At 40.1% G+C, this 14692-nt stretch overlaps 1 protein-coding gene across 1 annotated transcript; it reads right to left on the bottom strand.

The window, feature by feature from the left end:
• Positions 1-1213: 1213 nt before the first annotated feature.
• On the bottom strand, positions 1214-2158 carry LOC131820463 (olfactory receptor 4D5). The gene has a single exon (XM_059156084.1). The coding sequence runs from the start codon at positions 2156-2158 to the stop codon at positions 1214-1216; it is 945 nt and encodes a 314-aa protein (XP_059012067.1).
• Between the last annotated feature and the right edge of the window lie 12534 nt (positions 2159-14692).

The raw sequence follows: 14692 nt of genomic DNA, 5'->3' as shown, positions 1-14692 counted from the left end.
TACTTGTGTATTATCTTGCACCACTCCTTATTTAGGGACTGAAGGATAATCTACCTTTCCACTTTATAACCCAATTCTGCATTTTTCATTGTGTTTAGTTGTCAACAAATGATCTTTTACTCTGTGTCCCCACACTCCAAAATCCAGTCTGTTTCACTCTCCCAACTACAAGAGACCGAGACCAAGTTAGAATATTTTATCTCTGCCCACGATGCCAATTTAACTGGCACAAACTCAAAAAGACATAGTGACCCTTAGTAGCTACAAAGAGCTTTAGATATTATCCAGAACTTGGGTTCCAAAGTTACACAGAACCTGGATTAGATTCCAGAAACAAGCTCTAGAGACTCAAATAAATGATTCAAAGTCTCTCAGTTGCCACAGATTCATCTTTAAAATGAAGATGATAGGGGCACCTGGGTGGCTCAGAGGGTTAAGCCTCTGCCTTGGCTCGGGTCATGGTCTCAGGGTCTTGAGATCGAGCCCCACATAGGCTCTCTGCTCAGCAGGGAGCCTGCTTCCTCCTCTCTCTCTGCCTGCCTCTCTGCCTACTTGTGATCTCTGTCTGTCAAATAAATAAATAAAATCTTTTTTAAAAAAATGAAGATGATAAAATCAACACCTGCCACATAGTAAACTCTTAACAAATATTATTTAAATTGTGATGATGGTGAATACCTTAAGTAAGAGGAGGAAGTAATTTTCCAAAGACAATTTCCTTTCTCTTCATTGACATTAAATTCAGTTAGCCTTCCCAAATCAACACCACATTTACTTTAACCTCCAGATCCTTCTTGTCTCCAGGATGTTTATAATTCTTCTGAGCTCATCTGATGTATTTTGTGTCCAAGAAGAAATATCAGAAGAGAAACACCAGATGTGCCACCTCCATGAAGCTAGAACTTTCTCTGCAGGGCCAATATCATCATATGGACAAGTACCACTGAGCCAAACACCATTTATGCATAGCACCTAAGACTTCTTCTCTAGTAGGCACTTGGGAGCAGTTCTAGGATACTCATTCCATTTTCTAACTGTGTTAAGAGTTCAGGTCTCCAGAACTTGACTGTGGTTGAAAACAATAGAGAAGCAAGTAGTAGAGCAAGTAACCAAGGGGACATGTAGTTTTAGTTACTCTGCAGGTCTTCTCAAGCATGTTCCTACACTGAAGCAGCTAGCAGCTTCTCAGGCCCTGCCTCTGCTAATCTGGAGGTCAGTGCTCCAGGGGACCCAGAAGGTCCTTCTGCCTCCTCCATAGCTTTTTCATCGCCACAATCACTTCCTTATTTCTCAGGGTGTAGATGGCAGGATTCAGCATGGGAGTGACCATTGTGTACAGCACAGAGACCGCCTTGTCCATAGGTAATGTCCGAAAAGGCCTTGCATAGATGTAGACACAAGGCACAAAGATTAAGGTCACTACAGCAATATGGGAGGCACAGGTGGACAGGGCTTTGCTGCGGCCTTCCCATGAGTGGCCTCGGAGCATGAATAACAGTGCTGTGTAAGATCCCAAGAGCACCAGAAAACACATCAACGTCACCAGGCCATTATTAGACACCATCAGAAGCTCTAATACAAAGGTATCTGTGCAGGCCAATTTGATCAGCTGAGGCACGTCACAGTAAAAGTTGTCCAGCTGGTCAGGCCCGCAGAATGGCAGCTGGATAGTCAGTCCAACCTGTACAATGGAGTGGATGAAGCCTCCCACCCAGGAGGCTACCATGAGGAGACCACAGACGGTCCTGTTCATAATAAGCGTGTAGCGCAAGGGCTGGGAGATGGCAACATAGCGGTCATATGCCATCACAGTCAGCAGGAAGATCTTGATGCCACCAATGAAGTGGAAGAAGAAGAGTTGAGTCAAGCAGCTGCCAAAGGAAATGACGGGGTTGCCTGAGAGCAAGTCAACCAGCATCCTAGGTGCCGTGATGGTCGAGTAGCAAAAGTCAAGGAAAGAAAGATTGCCTAAGAGAAAGTACATGGTTGTGTGGAGGTGTGGGTCAGAGGTCACGATGGCCACAATAAGGAGATTTCCCGTCACAGTCAAAAGATACACAACAGAGAAGACACTGAAGAAAAGGAACCGGAGCTCCCATACCTGGGAGAGCCCCAGGAGGACAAAGCCCGTCACCTGGGAATGATTTGCTGGATTCATCTGCTTGGTATGACCTGGTCAGTGAACCTGCTGTGGAAAATGGACATCTTCATCATGGGATCCACAAGCTTCTCTGCCCTCTCTGGGGAATTCTTCCCTGTCTCATTTACTCTCCGACAAATGCTATAAGCAGTGCGATAGGAAACCAAGCGTTTGAACATCATCTACTGTGCAGTCAAACTCCAGGGGCCTAAAACTCAGGGTAACACTAATACTGTTCCTAGTTGATGAAAATCAAAAATAATCAGGCCTCAGAAGTGATACGCAGAGAAGTGAATTCTCACTTCTCCCAGCAGCCATTCGTATAAACAGGGGCAATCTTCCCGAATTCTCTAAGTCTCACTTCCCTCCTCCATGATGTACATTAGCCAAAATGCCTGCAAGGTCTCCCATAGTCTAATATTTTATAGCTATAGACGGCCTTTATTTAGAAAACCCAAAAAATTCCCACCAGCCAAATATTTAGACGTATAAGTGTCGTGAACTAGTGTTTTTCTAAAGTTAGATAAGAAAACAAGTGGAAGAAGCAGCTTCCTAACCGACAAGTCTGGGAAACCCAGAGAAAACTATAGTCCCTGTGGAAATGGAGGGAAAAGCAACCAGAATGTTGAACCACCCCCAAAAATTTGTGTGTCACTGCTAATTTGGGGGATATCTGCCAAAGAATAATTTCTCATTCATATGAGAAGCAGCAAGAGAAGGCCATAAATATTAACTGAATGTTAAAAAAAAAAATCATTATCTAAATGCAAAAGCTGCCTCAGCATCTTGAAAACCTTAAAAATAAAAAGGGTGTTTTTAAATAACTAGGCCGTTTTTAAATATTTAAGTGTTTTTAAAAGATACTGAGAAAACTAGCTCTTGGGGCACTGGGTGGCTCAGTAGGTTAAAGCCTCTGCCTTCGGCTCAGGTCATGATCCCAGGGTCCTGGGATCGAGCCCCACATTGGGCTCTCTGCTCAGCAGGGAGCCTGCTTCCCCCTCCCTCTCTCTCTCTGCCTGCCTCTCTGCCTACTTGTGATCTCTGTCTGTCAAATAAATAAAATCTTTAAAAAAAAAAAAAGAAAAGTAGCTCTTTGTAAGAATTCTAGAATAACTCTCTTCATACTCTTTAAGAGAAATGTGAAGTTATCGTTCCACACTTAATTTTTAGTATGACTTTTCAACTACATTTTCTTTCCTTTGTTCTTTCTTCATTCAATATGCATTTATTAAACAACTTTTATTTACTAAGCCCTATATTAAACAGTAAGGATTTTAAAAAATAAGACACAAGTGACCTAACATGTTACACTCACCGTAGGACCTTCACTCCTGACACCTGCCCACCTCTCCAGTTTTGTCATTTTATACAAAGCCCCCCTCACACATACACGATGATCTAGCATACCAAGCTCTTTGAAGTTCCTTGAGTTTGCCATGCTCGCCCCATGCTTCTCTGATTTTCTTTATTAATCTCTACATACTTATTTTATCTTAATTTTAATGAAATGTTTCAAATACACAAAGTTGGGATTTCCAGTTTTAGCTTAAACATGTCTTCACATGTTCCAAGTTCTTCAACTTGGAAGTTAATACTCTCTTATCCTTGAAGCAAGAAAAAGCTAAATAAAACGAAAGGCAATGACTTTTCTTGGGGCCATCAGAGAACAGAAGTCACAGAGCAAAGCACTGTCCCCAAAACCCGGAGAGAGGAGGGAAGCAAGAGAGAATCATAGTAGGTGGGGAAGAAAAGAGTGAAATTGGCCTAGATAATTCTCCATTAATAAAAACAACTATTCTCTAAGATAAAAGACTTTGCTAAATCCATTCCCCACCTGGGAAAAGGACCTTCCTCCCCTTTCAGCACCCCACAGCCTTGTTGTGTTGCCTAAGAGGGTGAGTGTCCAACGAGGGTCCACTAAAGATTTATGTTTAATCACAAGAGTATAGAATGCTTCTCTCCCTCAGGGACCTTACCTCCACCGCAACAGGGCTCCAGGGTGAAGACAGTGGGTTACCATGGAAACGGCTGCAAGTCTTTGACTATCTTTAAGAATAAGTACTTCAGGATGCCTAAAGGCAATGCAGGAGATAACAGAGTCACCTGAAACCCCTGACTCCTTCAAAGATAGCAGCTACTGGCCAGATTCACATAAATTCTCACACTGAAGTTTCTTTACCTCGGTTCCTGTTACCTGACTGTTCCTATTGTTCCAGGTTTGAATTTCAACAACAAAATCATGAGGCATGCTAAAAGGCAAGCAAAAGACACAGTCTGAAGAGACAGAGTAAGGAACAGAATTAGACACATCTATCACACCAATATTAGAATTATCAAGCAAGGAAGTTGAAAACTGCCACAATTAATCGGTGATGGGCTCCATTAGAGATCCTGCAAGAACGTATTGGTTATGAAAGGAGAGTAATGGAAATTCCATAAAAGTATAAAAATGGAATGCCAGAAGTCCAAAACACTGTAACAGAAATAAAGAATGCCTGTAACGGGCTCATCAATAGGCCGGTTGCAGCCAACGAAAGAATAAGTGACCTTAAAGATAGGTCAGTATGTTGGGTCCCCAATGCTGGGTCCCTTAATAATGGGTCTGTGATTAAAGGAGCGAGACTGATATAAAGCGAAGGTAAAGCAAAGCTTTATTTCATGTCAAGCATCAAGAATCAAACCAACTGTCAAACAGTCCCTTACAGAGAAGATGACCCCTCTCTGTTTCACAGACTAGCTTTTATAGAGCAAAGGCCATGTGGTTGGGCCTGGCCACACACAGGTGGCCAATGAAATTGTAACACACAGAGAAAGCTGCACAGTCATGCTAGGTGACCAATTGAATTACAATTTACCCTAGTAGACATTTGAACCAGCCTATCACCTAGTTCAGAATTGGTGCCCAAAAGGTGCCCAAAGGGTGGGGCCCATACTCCTTGGTAGCTAGGAAACAGAATGCGCCCCCCACTGATTGAATGTCTCCACCTGACCTGACCCACCCTTGTATTTGGGCTTTTTTACCTGGGACTCTCCAGGACTTATTTTTAAGTAAGTTCCCCAGGGGGCCAGGGGGCAGAGTCAATATCTGTTTTACTGCGTAAACAACAAAATGGCAGTTAACCGGAGTGGGGCCACTCTGGCTGAATAGGCCCTTACAGGTAGAAACTTACCAACCAGAAAGGCAAAGGATAAAAATGGCAAAGAGACACAGAGAAGAGCATCCAAGAACTTTGGGATAGTTTTAAAAGGTGCAACACACATGTAATTGGAATGCCGGAAGGAACAACAGAATGGAGTAAAATAAGTACCCAAATAAAAGCGGCTGAGATTATTCTGAAAATCACAATATACACGCAGTCACAACACACCAAACAGAATAGCAAAAAATTAAAAAAAAAAAAAAAAAAAAAAGCCAACTATACCTAGGTCTGATGTAGGAAAGATGTCAAGATTCAGAGCAGATGGCCAAGAAAGAATTCTTGAGACATCTTTGGTGCAAAAAGGTGGTTTTATTAAATCATGGGGACAGAACCTGGGGGCAGAAAGAGCTGCGCTGGGGTCATGAGGAATGGCCTGTTACATACTTTCAAGTTGGGTGGGGGTTAAGGATAGCTAAAGCAGTCTCTAGGGTATTTTGGAAGGAGGTTTCCAGGACCCTGAGGGGCTAGCTATTGTTGGGAAATGGTCATTTATTACCATCTTATAAAACCTTGGTCATGAGACACTTCAGGTGTATATGGGCAGGTCATATGCTTGGGGGATGATTGCCAGCATGTATCTTGGGAGGGTTAGAGATAAAGGAAGTTTCCATAGGAATTTTTATATGTTACAGTAGACTTACAAGATCCTGGGGGTCAGGCTAAGATTGCCTTTGCCCTTAGCAAAGTATGAACATGGAGGCAGTTGAGTTCCTCGAGGAATGTCACTCTGCCTGTTTCAAGGACTTGTCAGTGGGCTCTAGGTAGTAAGGGAATTTATTTTTCTTTTGCCTTTGTTTCCCACATCAAGTATATGATAGTCAACAACAGAAAACCAAAGTCAAGGAGAAAAATCTTGATAGAAGTCAGAGAGAAAATTTTCTCAACAATAGAGGAAGAAAAACGAGAATTAGAGAGAAAGGCTTGTCAGAAACCAAGAAAGCAGGAAATAAGTGGACTGATAGATACATTTAAACAAGTGTTGAAAGAGAGAGGAAAAAAAGGTACCAGCTTAGAATTCTAAATCCAACAAAATTGTCTTTAAGCATTAAAGAGAAATAAAGACTTTCTCAGGCAAATACCGGGTGAAAGAATTCATCACTAGCAAACGCACTCAGCCAGACATGTTTAAAAAAAAGAGAGAGAAAGAGAAAAAAAGGTCTTTAGGGAGAATGAAAATGATGTTGATCAGAAACTTGCATGGACATAAAAAAAGGAAGAGTGTTGGAGAAAGAATAAATGAAGATAAAATTAAAATAACTCTAAAATTTTTTCTTATTCTTAAAAGAGAAGTAACAATGTATTGGTTATGGACAAGTAAACAGTTATGAGCAAGTAAATAGAATGACAGCAATGTCATAAGAGATAGGAGTCTATTCATTTGCCAAGGCTGCGAAACAAAGCACCCCAAATTAAGTGGCCAAAGCAGCAAAAATGTATCCTCTCAGTTCTGGACAGTAAAGTTTCAAGATCAAGGTGTTGGCAGGACTGGTTCATTCTGAGAGCCCTGAGGCCTTTTCCTGCTGCTCACCTCACTTCTGGTGCTTTGCCGGCAATCTTCGCCATTCCTTAGCTTGTAGAAACATCCTCCACATCTCTGCCTTCATCTTCACTCTCCATTCTCTGCAAGGGTGTGCTTCAGACTTCCCCTTTTCTAAGGCCACCAGTCATTTGGCAATAAAGCCAGTCCTAATGACCTCCATTCAGCTTGGTAACATCTGTAAAGGAGTTGTCTTAAAATACAGTCACCTTCTGAGATGCTAGGGGTTAGAACTTTAAAATGAATTTGGGAGGAGTGGTACAGAATGCAGTTCTTATAGGGAGGGAGGATTTGGGAATACTCTTGTTGAGGAGAACAAAGGCAAAAGAAATATAGATTAAATTTCCTTACAACTTACAGCCCACTGATAAATTCCACAGACACGAGAGGTGTGATATTCGGGTCATATTAATGTTAATGCCTTGCTAGAGGCAAAAACAGCCTCAGCTAGACAATAGCCAGATCTCCAGGATCCTGTAAGTCTTCCTTAACATATGAAAATCCCTTTAGAGACTTTCTTTATCTCTACCCAACCCCCAACTTAGAAGTATATAATTAATCACTCCTCAAAATCACAGGGCAGCTCTTTCCGCCCATTGGTCCTGTCCCTGTTCTTAAAACAAAAACAAAAACACCTTTTTGCACTGCAGATGTCTCAGGAATTCTTTCTTGACCTTTTGCTCCATGGCCCCACACCACTCTGACCTACAGTTGCAACATAACCTCAGCCAACATCCCAGCAAGCTATTGTGTAGATATCAACAAGCTGATTCTAAAATTTATATGAAAAGCAAAAAGGCTAGAACAGCCAACACAATGTTGAGGAAAAACAATGCTGGGTGACTCACACAAACTGATCTCAGTATTTACTGGGACGTCATAAAGTTACCATAATTAAGGCAGCATGATATTAGAGGAAAATAAAGACATAGATCAATGGACTATGATAGTCCAGAAGAAACAACAACAAAAAAAAAAAGGAAAAAAAAAACATATGGAAAACTGATATTTGACAAAGAAGCAAAGGAAATTCAATGGGGAAAAAGATTATCTTTGCAACAAATAGTGCTGGAACAACTGGACATCCATATGCAAAAAGAAATTGTACACAGATTTTATGTATTTTAAGAAAATTAACTCAAAAGGAAACATAGACCAAAATGTAAAAGTCAAGCTATAATATTTCTACAGAAAAAAAAAGAAGGAAATTTACATAAACTTGTGGTTTGGTGATCTATTTTTACATGCAACAGCAAAATCATGACCCATAAAAGAAAAAAAATAATAAATTGGGCTTTCTTAAAATTAAAGATTTCTGCTCTGCAAAAGACACCATGAAGAAAAGCAAAAGACAAGCTCCAGCTCAGATAAAATATTTGCAAAACATATACTTGGTAAAAGATCCAAACCCAAAATTACAAAGAACTCTCATAATTCAACAACAGGAAAGCAAGCAATCTAATGAAATGGGCAAAAAAATCAGAACAGAAATCTCACCAAAGAAGATATACAGGTGGCAAATAAGCAAATTAAAAGATACTACACATCATCTGTCATCAGGAAATTGCAAATAGAGTAGTTCGCCATGGAGATATAGAACAATTCTAGCAACACTATACTCGCACGTAGGAACTGAACAGTTCAGTAAGTGAACGGCAATAGTAAGAGCCAGGTTTCTCACTGTTGGAGTGTAAGCTCACAGGTAAGCAAGAAAAAAGGTTAAAATGATCCATGTTGTAATGGACTAGAGTCGGAGGGATCAGTAGAACTCATGTTTATCTTAGTAAAGATATTGACGGTTACATATTGAAATAAATACATGGGTAAGTAAACACTCATCTATTTCCTTGCTCTGTCCACATAAAATACCTGAAAGCAATGACATCCCTTTAGCAAAAGCACAAAGAGCACTCAGACCTTGGTTTCTAATTCAGTCTCTAATAAACGGAACCGGAGAAGAAGCGGTTTCTAGGACGAGGGCTTCTTGGAGAAAAAGCGGATTCTAGGACAAGAGCAGGAATATTGAGGATTCTAGGACGATGAGCCTGGAAAACTAGGAAGACAAAGCATGGAAGCAATCAAAAAAAGTTGACAAGTGGGTGCCTGGGTGGCTCAGTGGGTTAAGCCGCTGCCTTGGGCTCAGGTCATGATCTCAGGGTCCTGGGATCGAGTCCGGCATCGGGCTCTCTGCTCAGCAGGGAGCCTGCTTCCTCCTCTCTCTCTCTGCCTGCCTCTCTGCCTACTTGTGATCTCTGTCAAATAAATAAATAAAATCTTAAAAAAAAAAAAAAAGTTGACAAGATATGCCAAAGGACACAGGAGCCAAATAAACAAACTCTCTATGCCCCAAACTGGGACCATTGGTACAACAAAATAAAGTAGCATTGGCTTATAATCTAAGGCATAAAATAAACATCCATGATATAATATATGATTGAATAAATAAATGGGGAGAATAGACACACCTCCCTGGGAGAAGTCCAAATAATTTAAGAAGATACTTCATCCTCAAGGAGGTAAACTCCTTAAATGTAAATGACACACAGTGAGTCACTCCTAAGGTATGAAAAGTGAGAAGAAAAAAAAAGTTTCAAAAGGAGAAAAGCTGCCCAACATTTTTACACTAATGATGTTATATAACATCAGTAGTGATGTTATGTTGTTAATATGCATCCTTGATATATGTGACATTTATATCCCATATGTAATAGGATATCATGACAAAATAGGGTTTCTTTCAGAAAAGTAAGGATGGGAATGCCTGGGTGAGTCTGTGCATTAAGTGTCTGCCTGCAGGCAGGTCATGGTCCCAGTATCCTGGGATGGAGCCCTGCATGGAGACCACATGGTCTCCTTTCTCATTAGGGAGACTGCTTCTACCACTTCTCTTTCTCTCTCACTCTGCTCTCTCTCTCTCTCTCAGATAAATAAATAAAATCTTAGAAAAAGAAAAGTTAAGGATGGTTTAACATTTAAAAAGCATACAATGTAAATTATATCAATCAAACAAAAGAAAACATTATGTGACCATTTCAACTGATACAGAAAAAGCATTTGGCAAAATTTGACCCCCATTCATAATTGTTAGGAATAGAAAGACATATTCTCAACCTCATAAAAGTTACCTCAGTCTGTGGTGAAATCTTGACTACTTTCACCTAGGTCAAGGACAGAAAAATGATGGCCCCTCTTACCCGTATAAAAGAAATGAGAGACAAAGATTGGGAGGAAATCTTTTTTCCAAACTGTCCCTGCTCACAAACAACATAATGTTGGGTCCCCAATATTGGGTACCCCAATAATGGGTCCGTGATTAAAGGAGCGAGACTGATACAAAGCAAAAGTCAAGCAAAGCTTAATTTTGCGTCAAGCATCAAGAATCCAACCGTCAAACAGACCGGTAGGGGCCACCCCTTACAGAGAGGACAACCCCTCTCTGTTTCACAGACTAGCTTTTAAAGGCCATGTGGCTGGGTCTGGCCACGCACAGGTGGCCAATGAAATTGTAACACACAGAGATACCTGCACAGTCATGCTAGGTGATCAATTGAATTACAATTTACCCTAGTAGGCATTTGAACCAGCCTATCACCTTGGTCAGAATTGGCACCCAAAAGGTACCCAAAGGGCAGTGCCCATACTCCTTGGTAGCTAGGAAACAGAATGCGCCCCCCACTGATTGAATGTCTCTACCTGACCTGACCCACCCTTGTATTTGGGCTTTTTTACCTGGGACTGGTTTCTGGGACTTGTTTTTAAGTAAGTTCCCCTGAGGGGCGTGGGGCAGAGTCAATTGAAGTTTTACCAAAAAATGGCAGTTCAACCGGAGTGGGGTTGCTCTGGCTGAATAGGCCCTTACAATAACTGTTCATGGAGAAAATCCTAAAAATATAAAAAATAAGTTAAAACCATTATGAGAGAAATATTTTTAAAATATACATTTAAAAAAAGAGCACTGCAGGATTTATTCATATAGCAATATAGTTTCAAAATATATTTTTAAAAAGTTATAGTTACTGGATAAAGTAAATGATAAGTCCAGATGTCAGAGACTGCCAAATTATATAAACAAAAAAATATTTAATACTACAGAGAATTTGTGGGTTTTTTCCTAAAGATTTTACTTGTTTTGAAAGAGAGGGAGAGAGCAAGTGTGCATGTGCACATGAGTGAGAGGGAGGGGCAAAGGAGAGAGAGCAGCAGGCTCCCCGCTGAGCAGGAAGCCCAGTGTGGGGCCAGATCCTAGGACCCTGGGATCTTGACCTAAGCCTAAGGCAGATGCTTAACAACTGAGTCCCCCAGGTGTCCTGCTATAGAGAATTTGAGTGACACAGCAAACCAGCTTAAACTAATAAATATCTAAAGTCGTGTAGTCCCCAAAGCAGAAAGTGATATTCTTTTCAAATACCTATGTGTTTTTCCTCCAAATTGTCCATGTATTATGCCATAGGAAAGAAAATTCAATGAATTCTTAATAGAATTTATGCTGTATTATAAGAAATTAGTAGCAAAAAAGTAGGTAAAACAAATCATCCACTAAGAAATTTTAAAATATCTTCTAAGCAAGATACATATGCTATATCTTTTAATTAAATTATTCATTTAGGAATTTCAAATGTAAACTTTAAATATATTTAGAAAGTAATAGTTTGTACTATAAAAAATTTGCAGGCAGTTGCCAAAGTAGCAAGAAGAAAAAATTAATATAAAAAATTTGCAGGCAGTTGCCAAAGTAGCAAGAAGAAAAAATTAAAACTGTAAGTTTCTATATTTGAATATTAAAAAAAGAATATATATGAATTAAAAATCCAATAGAAGACACTATAAAAAGGAAAAATACAGAGTCAGAAAAAGTAGAATAACTCTCCCACACCAGCACCAACCCAAAAGAAAACTATGCATAATCAATAAAACCAAAACCTTTCTTTGAGTAAAATAGTAACCTAGAAACAAATATATAAGTCCAAAAAGAAAACACTACTTATGCACACACAGTCATAGGAACTGCCAAATTATGTCTATGTAACATTTATACAAGCTTTAAAATCTAGTGAAATGGATAATGTTCTAAGAAAATATAAATAACCAATTTCTTCAATGTGGAAACATGACTATGTAATAAATTAATAATAATAATAATAATAATAATAATAAATTGTAAAGTTAGTCAAAGATTCTTCCTTACAAGCAAAAATCTTTTGCAGAGAAGATCTACCAAACCATCAAGGTATAGATTATTATTCACACTATTATATGTCCAGAACCTAAATCAATTTTTGGCACTTAATAAACCAGGAACCCAATCCATAATTGTTGAATGAATAAAAATTCTACAAACTGTTAGCAACCACAAAAATGATGACCAACCTTATTCTTTTGATAACGCTAATGTAATACCATTACCACACTCAGAAAAAAGTACCATATAACCAACAAAGAGAAAAGCATAAATTAATCTGAATATAACATAGATTTAAATTCTAAATATAACAGTGAAAAACTAAATTGAAGAAACAATGGCTTTCTTGTCTTCCTGAAAAAAAATTTAGAAAAAAAAAAGAAAAATAGATTATATTCTCATTTACAATAAAACCAAATGCCACAAAAATACCTAAAATAAGCCTTACAAGAAATATTTAAGACACACATGAAAAAAAATAAAAAACCTGGCTGACTTATTAACTAACTTTAAACATATGCCATGTTTGAAAGGACAAGAAGCTACAATGTATATTGTTTTACATTTTTTTCCCAATAAATTTTTAATATTAAAGAACCTTAGCCAGAATGTCACCAGAAATTGTTAAGGATTTTGACAGGATATTTTGAAATTCACCTAAAAAAAGGTATGTGTCTGAGGTACCGGGGTGGCTGAGTCAGTTGAGCTGCGGACTTGATTTTGTCTCCTGTCAGGGTCTCAGGTTTGCGAGATCGACCCCCGCCCAGTGTAAAACATTTTATTTTTTGTCCTGGGTGCTTTGCTTCCTGCCAGTCTCTGCATGTGCCCATATGAAATTCCTCTGTAATGGCTCCAGCAGATTTCTTACTCAGACTCTTCGAAGACCAATTTTCATTTCGTATCACCTCTGACCTACAGCCTACTTTTTTTTTTTTTAAATCTCAGGTGTCCAGTCTAACTTTTCCTCTTTTCCTAAGAGAGCATATCATAGAACAGTTTTGCCCAACATATCTGCCAAGTAAACTTCTGTTTCTATTTTTTTTTAAGATGTCTACTTATTTATTTATTTGAGAGAGAGCACAAGCTGGGGAGGGGGGCTCACGGTGTAAGGCAGAGGGAGAGGGAGAAGCAGACTCCCCACTGAGCAGGGAGCCCAAATCAGGGCTCCATCCCAAGATCATGACCAGAGCTGAAGGCAGATGCTTAACTGACTGAGCCACCCAGGTGCCCCAAATTCCAGTTTCTTCATGCACAACTTCTTGACCCCAGGAAGCACAGCCTTTTTTGGCTAATTATTCAGCCCTATAAACTTAGCTTCAATAGTCAGATCAGAACTAAGGTCAAGTAGAGGCAATATATTTGAAATGCACCACATTCCCATCTCCAACTGCCTACACAATTCATAACTGCAGTGATGACTAATTCAAACCTGCATGAACCACTACCACGTAGTATCTGCACATAGCTTCTTCTGGATGAAATCATTACGTAAGCATCTGTCTCCCGATCAGTCCAAAAGACCACAAAGACAGAGACGGTACCTAATTGAAATCTTCTTAACCCAGAACCCCAGAACGTTAAAGGTACTTGACACGTAATAGAACATCAATAAGTATTTACTAAAGGAAGGATAAAAAAAAGGGGAAGAGAGGAAGGAAGGACAGGAGAGACAGGGAAGGAGGGTAGGTAAGAAGGGAAAGTAGAGTTTCTGACCGGTGACTGGCCCCTGAGGAAGTATTTTGGGATGTACTCTTCAGCTGACCTCTGACGTCGCGTTACTTATTTAGAAAGTAAGTCTAAATAATAGAGCGCACCGTTTTGTATCAAGTAGGCACTGTTTGTTGGACGCAGTATGACCTTTAGATCCAGGCTGACAGGACTCTTGCCCAGGATCACTTATCTTCACAGGGGCAAGGCATCCCAGGGGTCAAGGTGAAGTGCCTGTAGGGTCATTTGCCTGCCCCTTCTCCACCATGGCAAGAGTAAATGGAGACCCCCCCCCCCAAAAAAAATGCCTAAACATTTAAAGTTATACCTCAAGCTAATGAACTATTAAATATATTCTTGCTCACTTGTTGAAGACAAGGTAAGGTCTGTAAGGTCCAGAAAGCCAGGTCTGAATTTGGAAACCTTGGTCACATAGGAGGGGTTCTGCTCTGAAATGAGACAGGATGGGAAGAGACCACTCCATTCTACTTGCTTAGTCTTCACCCTGGCTCCATCCTGCACACAAGGGGTCCTCATTGTGCGCATGTGTGCACCCTGGTTTGCACGTTCCAGCTCTGTCTCCTGTCCCACCACCCAGTCAAACAGTAGGCATCCCCATACCATCCCGCAGGCAGAGGGATAGATACACTTACGTCTGTCACAGACCATCCTGGGGAATGCAGTCCTCTGGAAGTGGGATTAGGACCACATAGACAAAGTCTTAAACACTGAGAGCATGGTGGGGAGGGGAAACTGGACCCCACGAGCCCTTCACATCGGTGTCTCTACTGCCTTAGGCAAGAGTCCTTGGGGCCTGAGTCTAAAGCTAATACTGCATCCAACAAACTGAGTGCCTACCTTATACAAAACTGTGCTCTCTGTTAAATGTTTTTGTAGTAAATATGTACCAATGACACCTGAAGAAAAAT

Source organism: Mustela lutreola, chromosome 1, assembly GCF_030435805.1.
Source record: "Mustela lutreola isolate mMusLut2 chromosome 1, mMusLut2.pri, whole genome shotgun sequence".
NCBI lineage: Eukaryota > Metazoa > Chordata > Mammalia > Carnivora > Mustelidae > Mustela > Mustela lutreola.
Note: the sequence above shows the minus strand (reverse complement) of the source record. Positions and strands in the feature narration are given on the sequence as shown.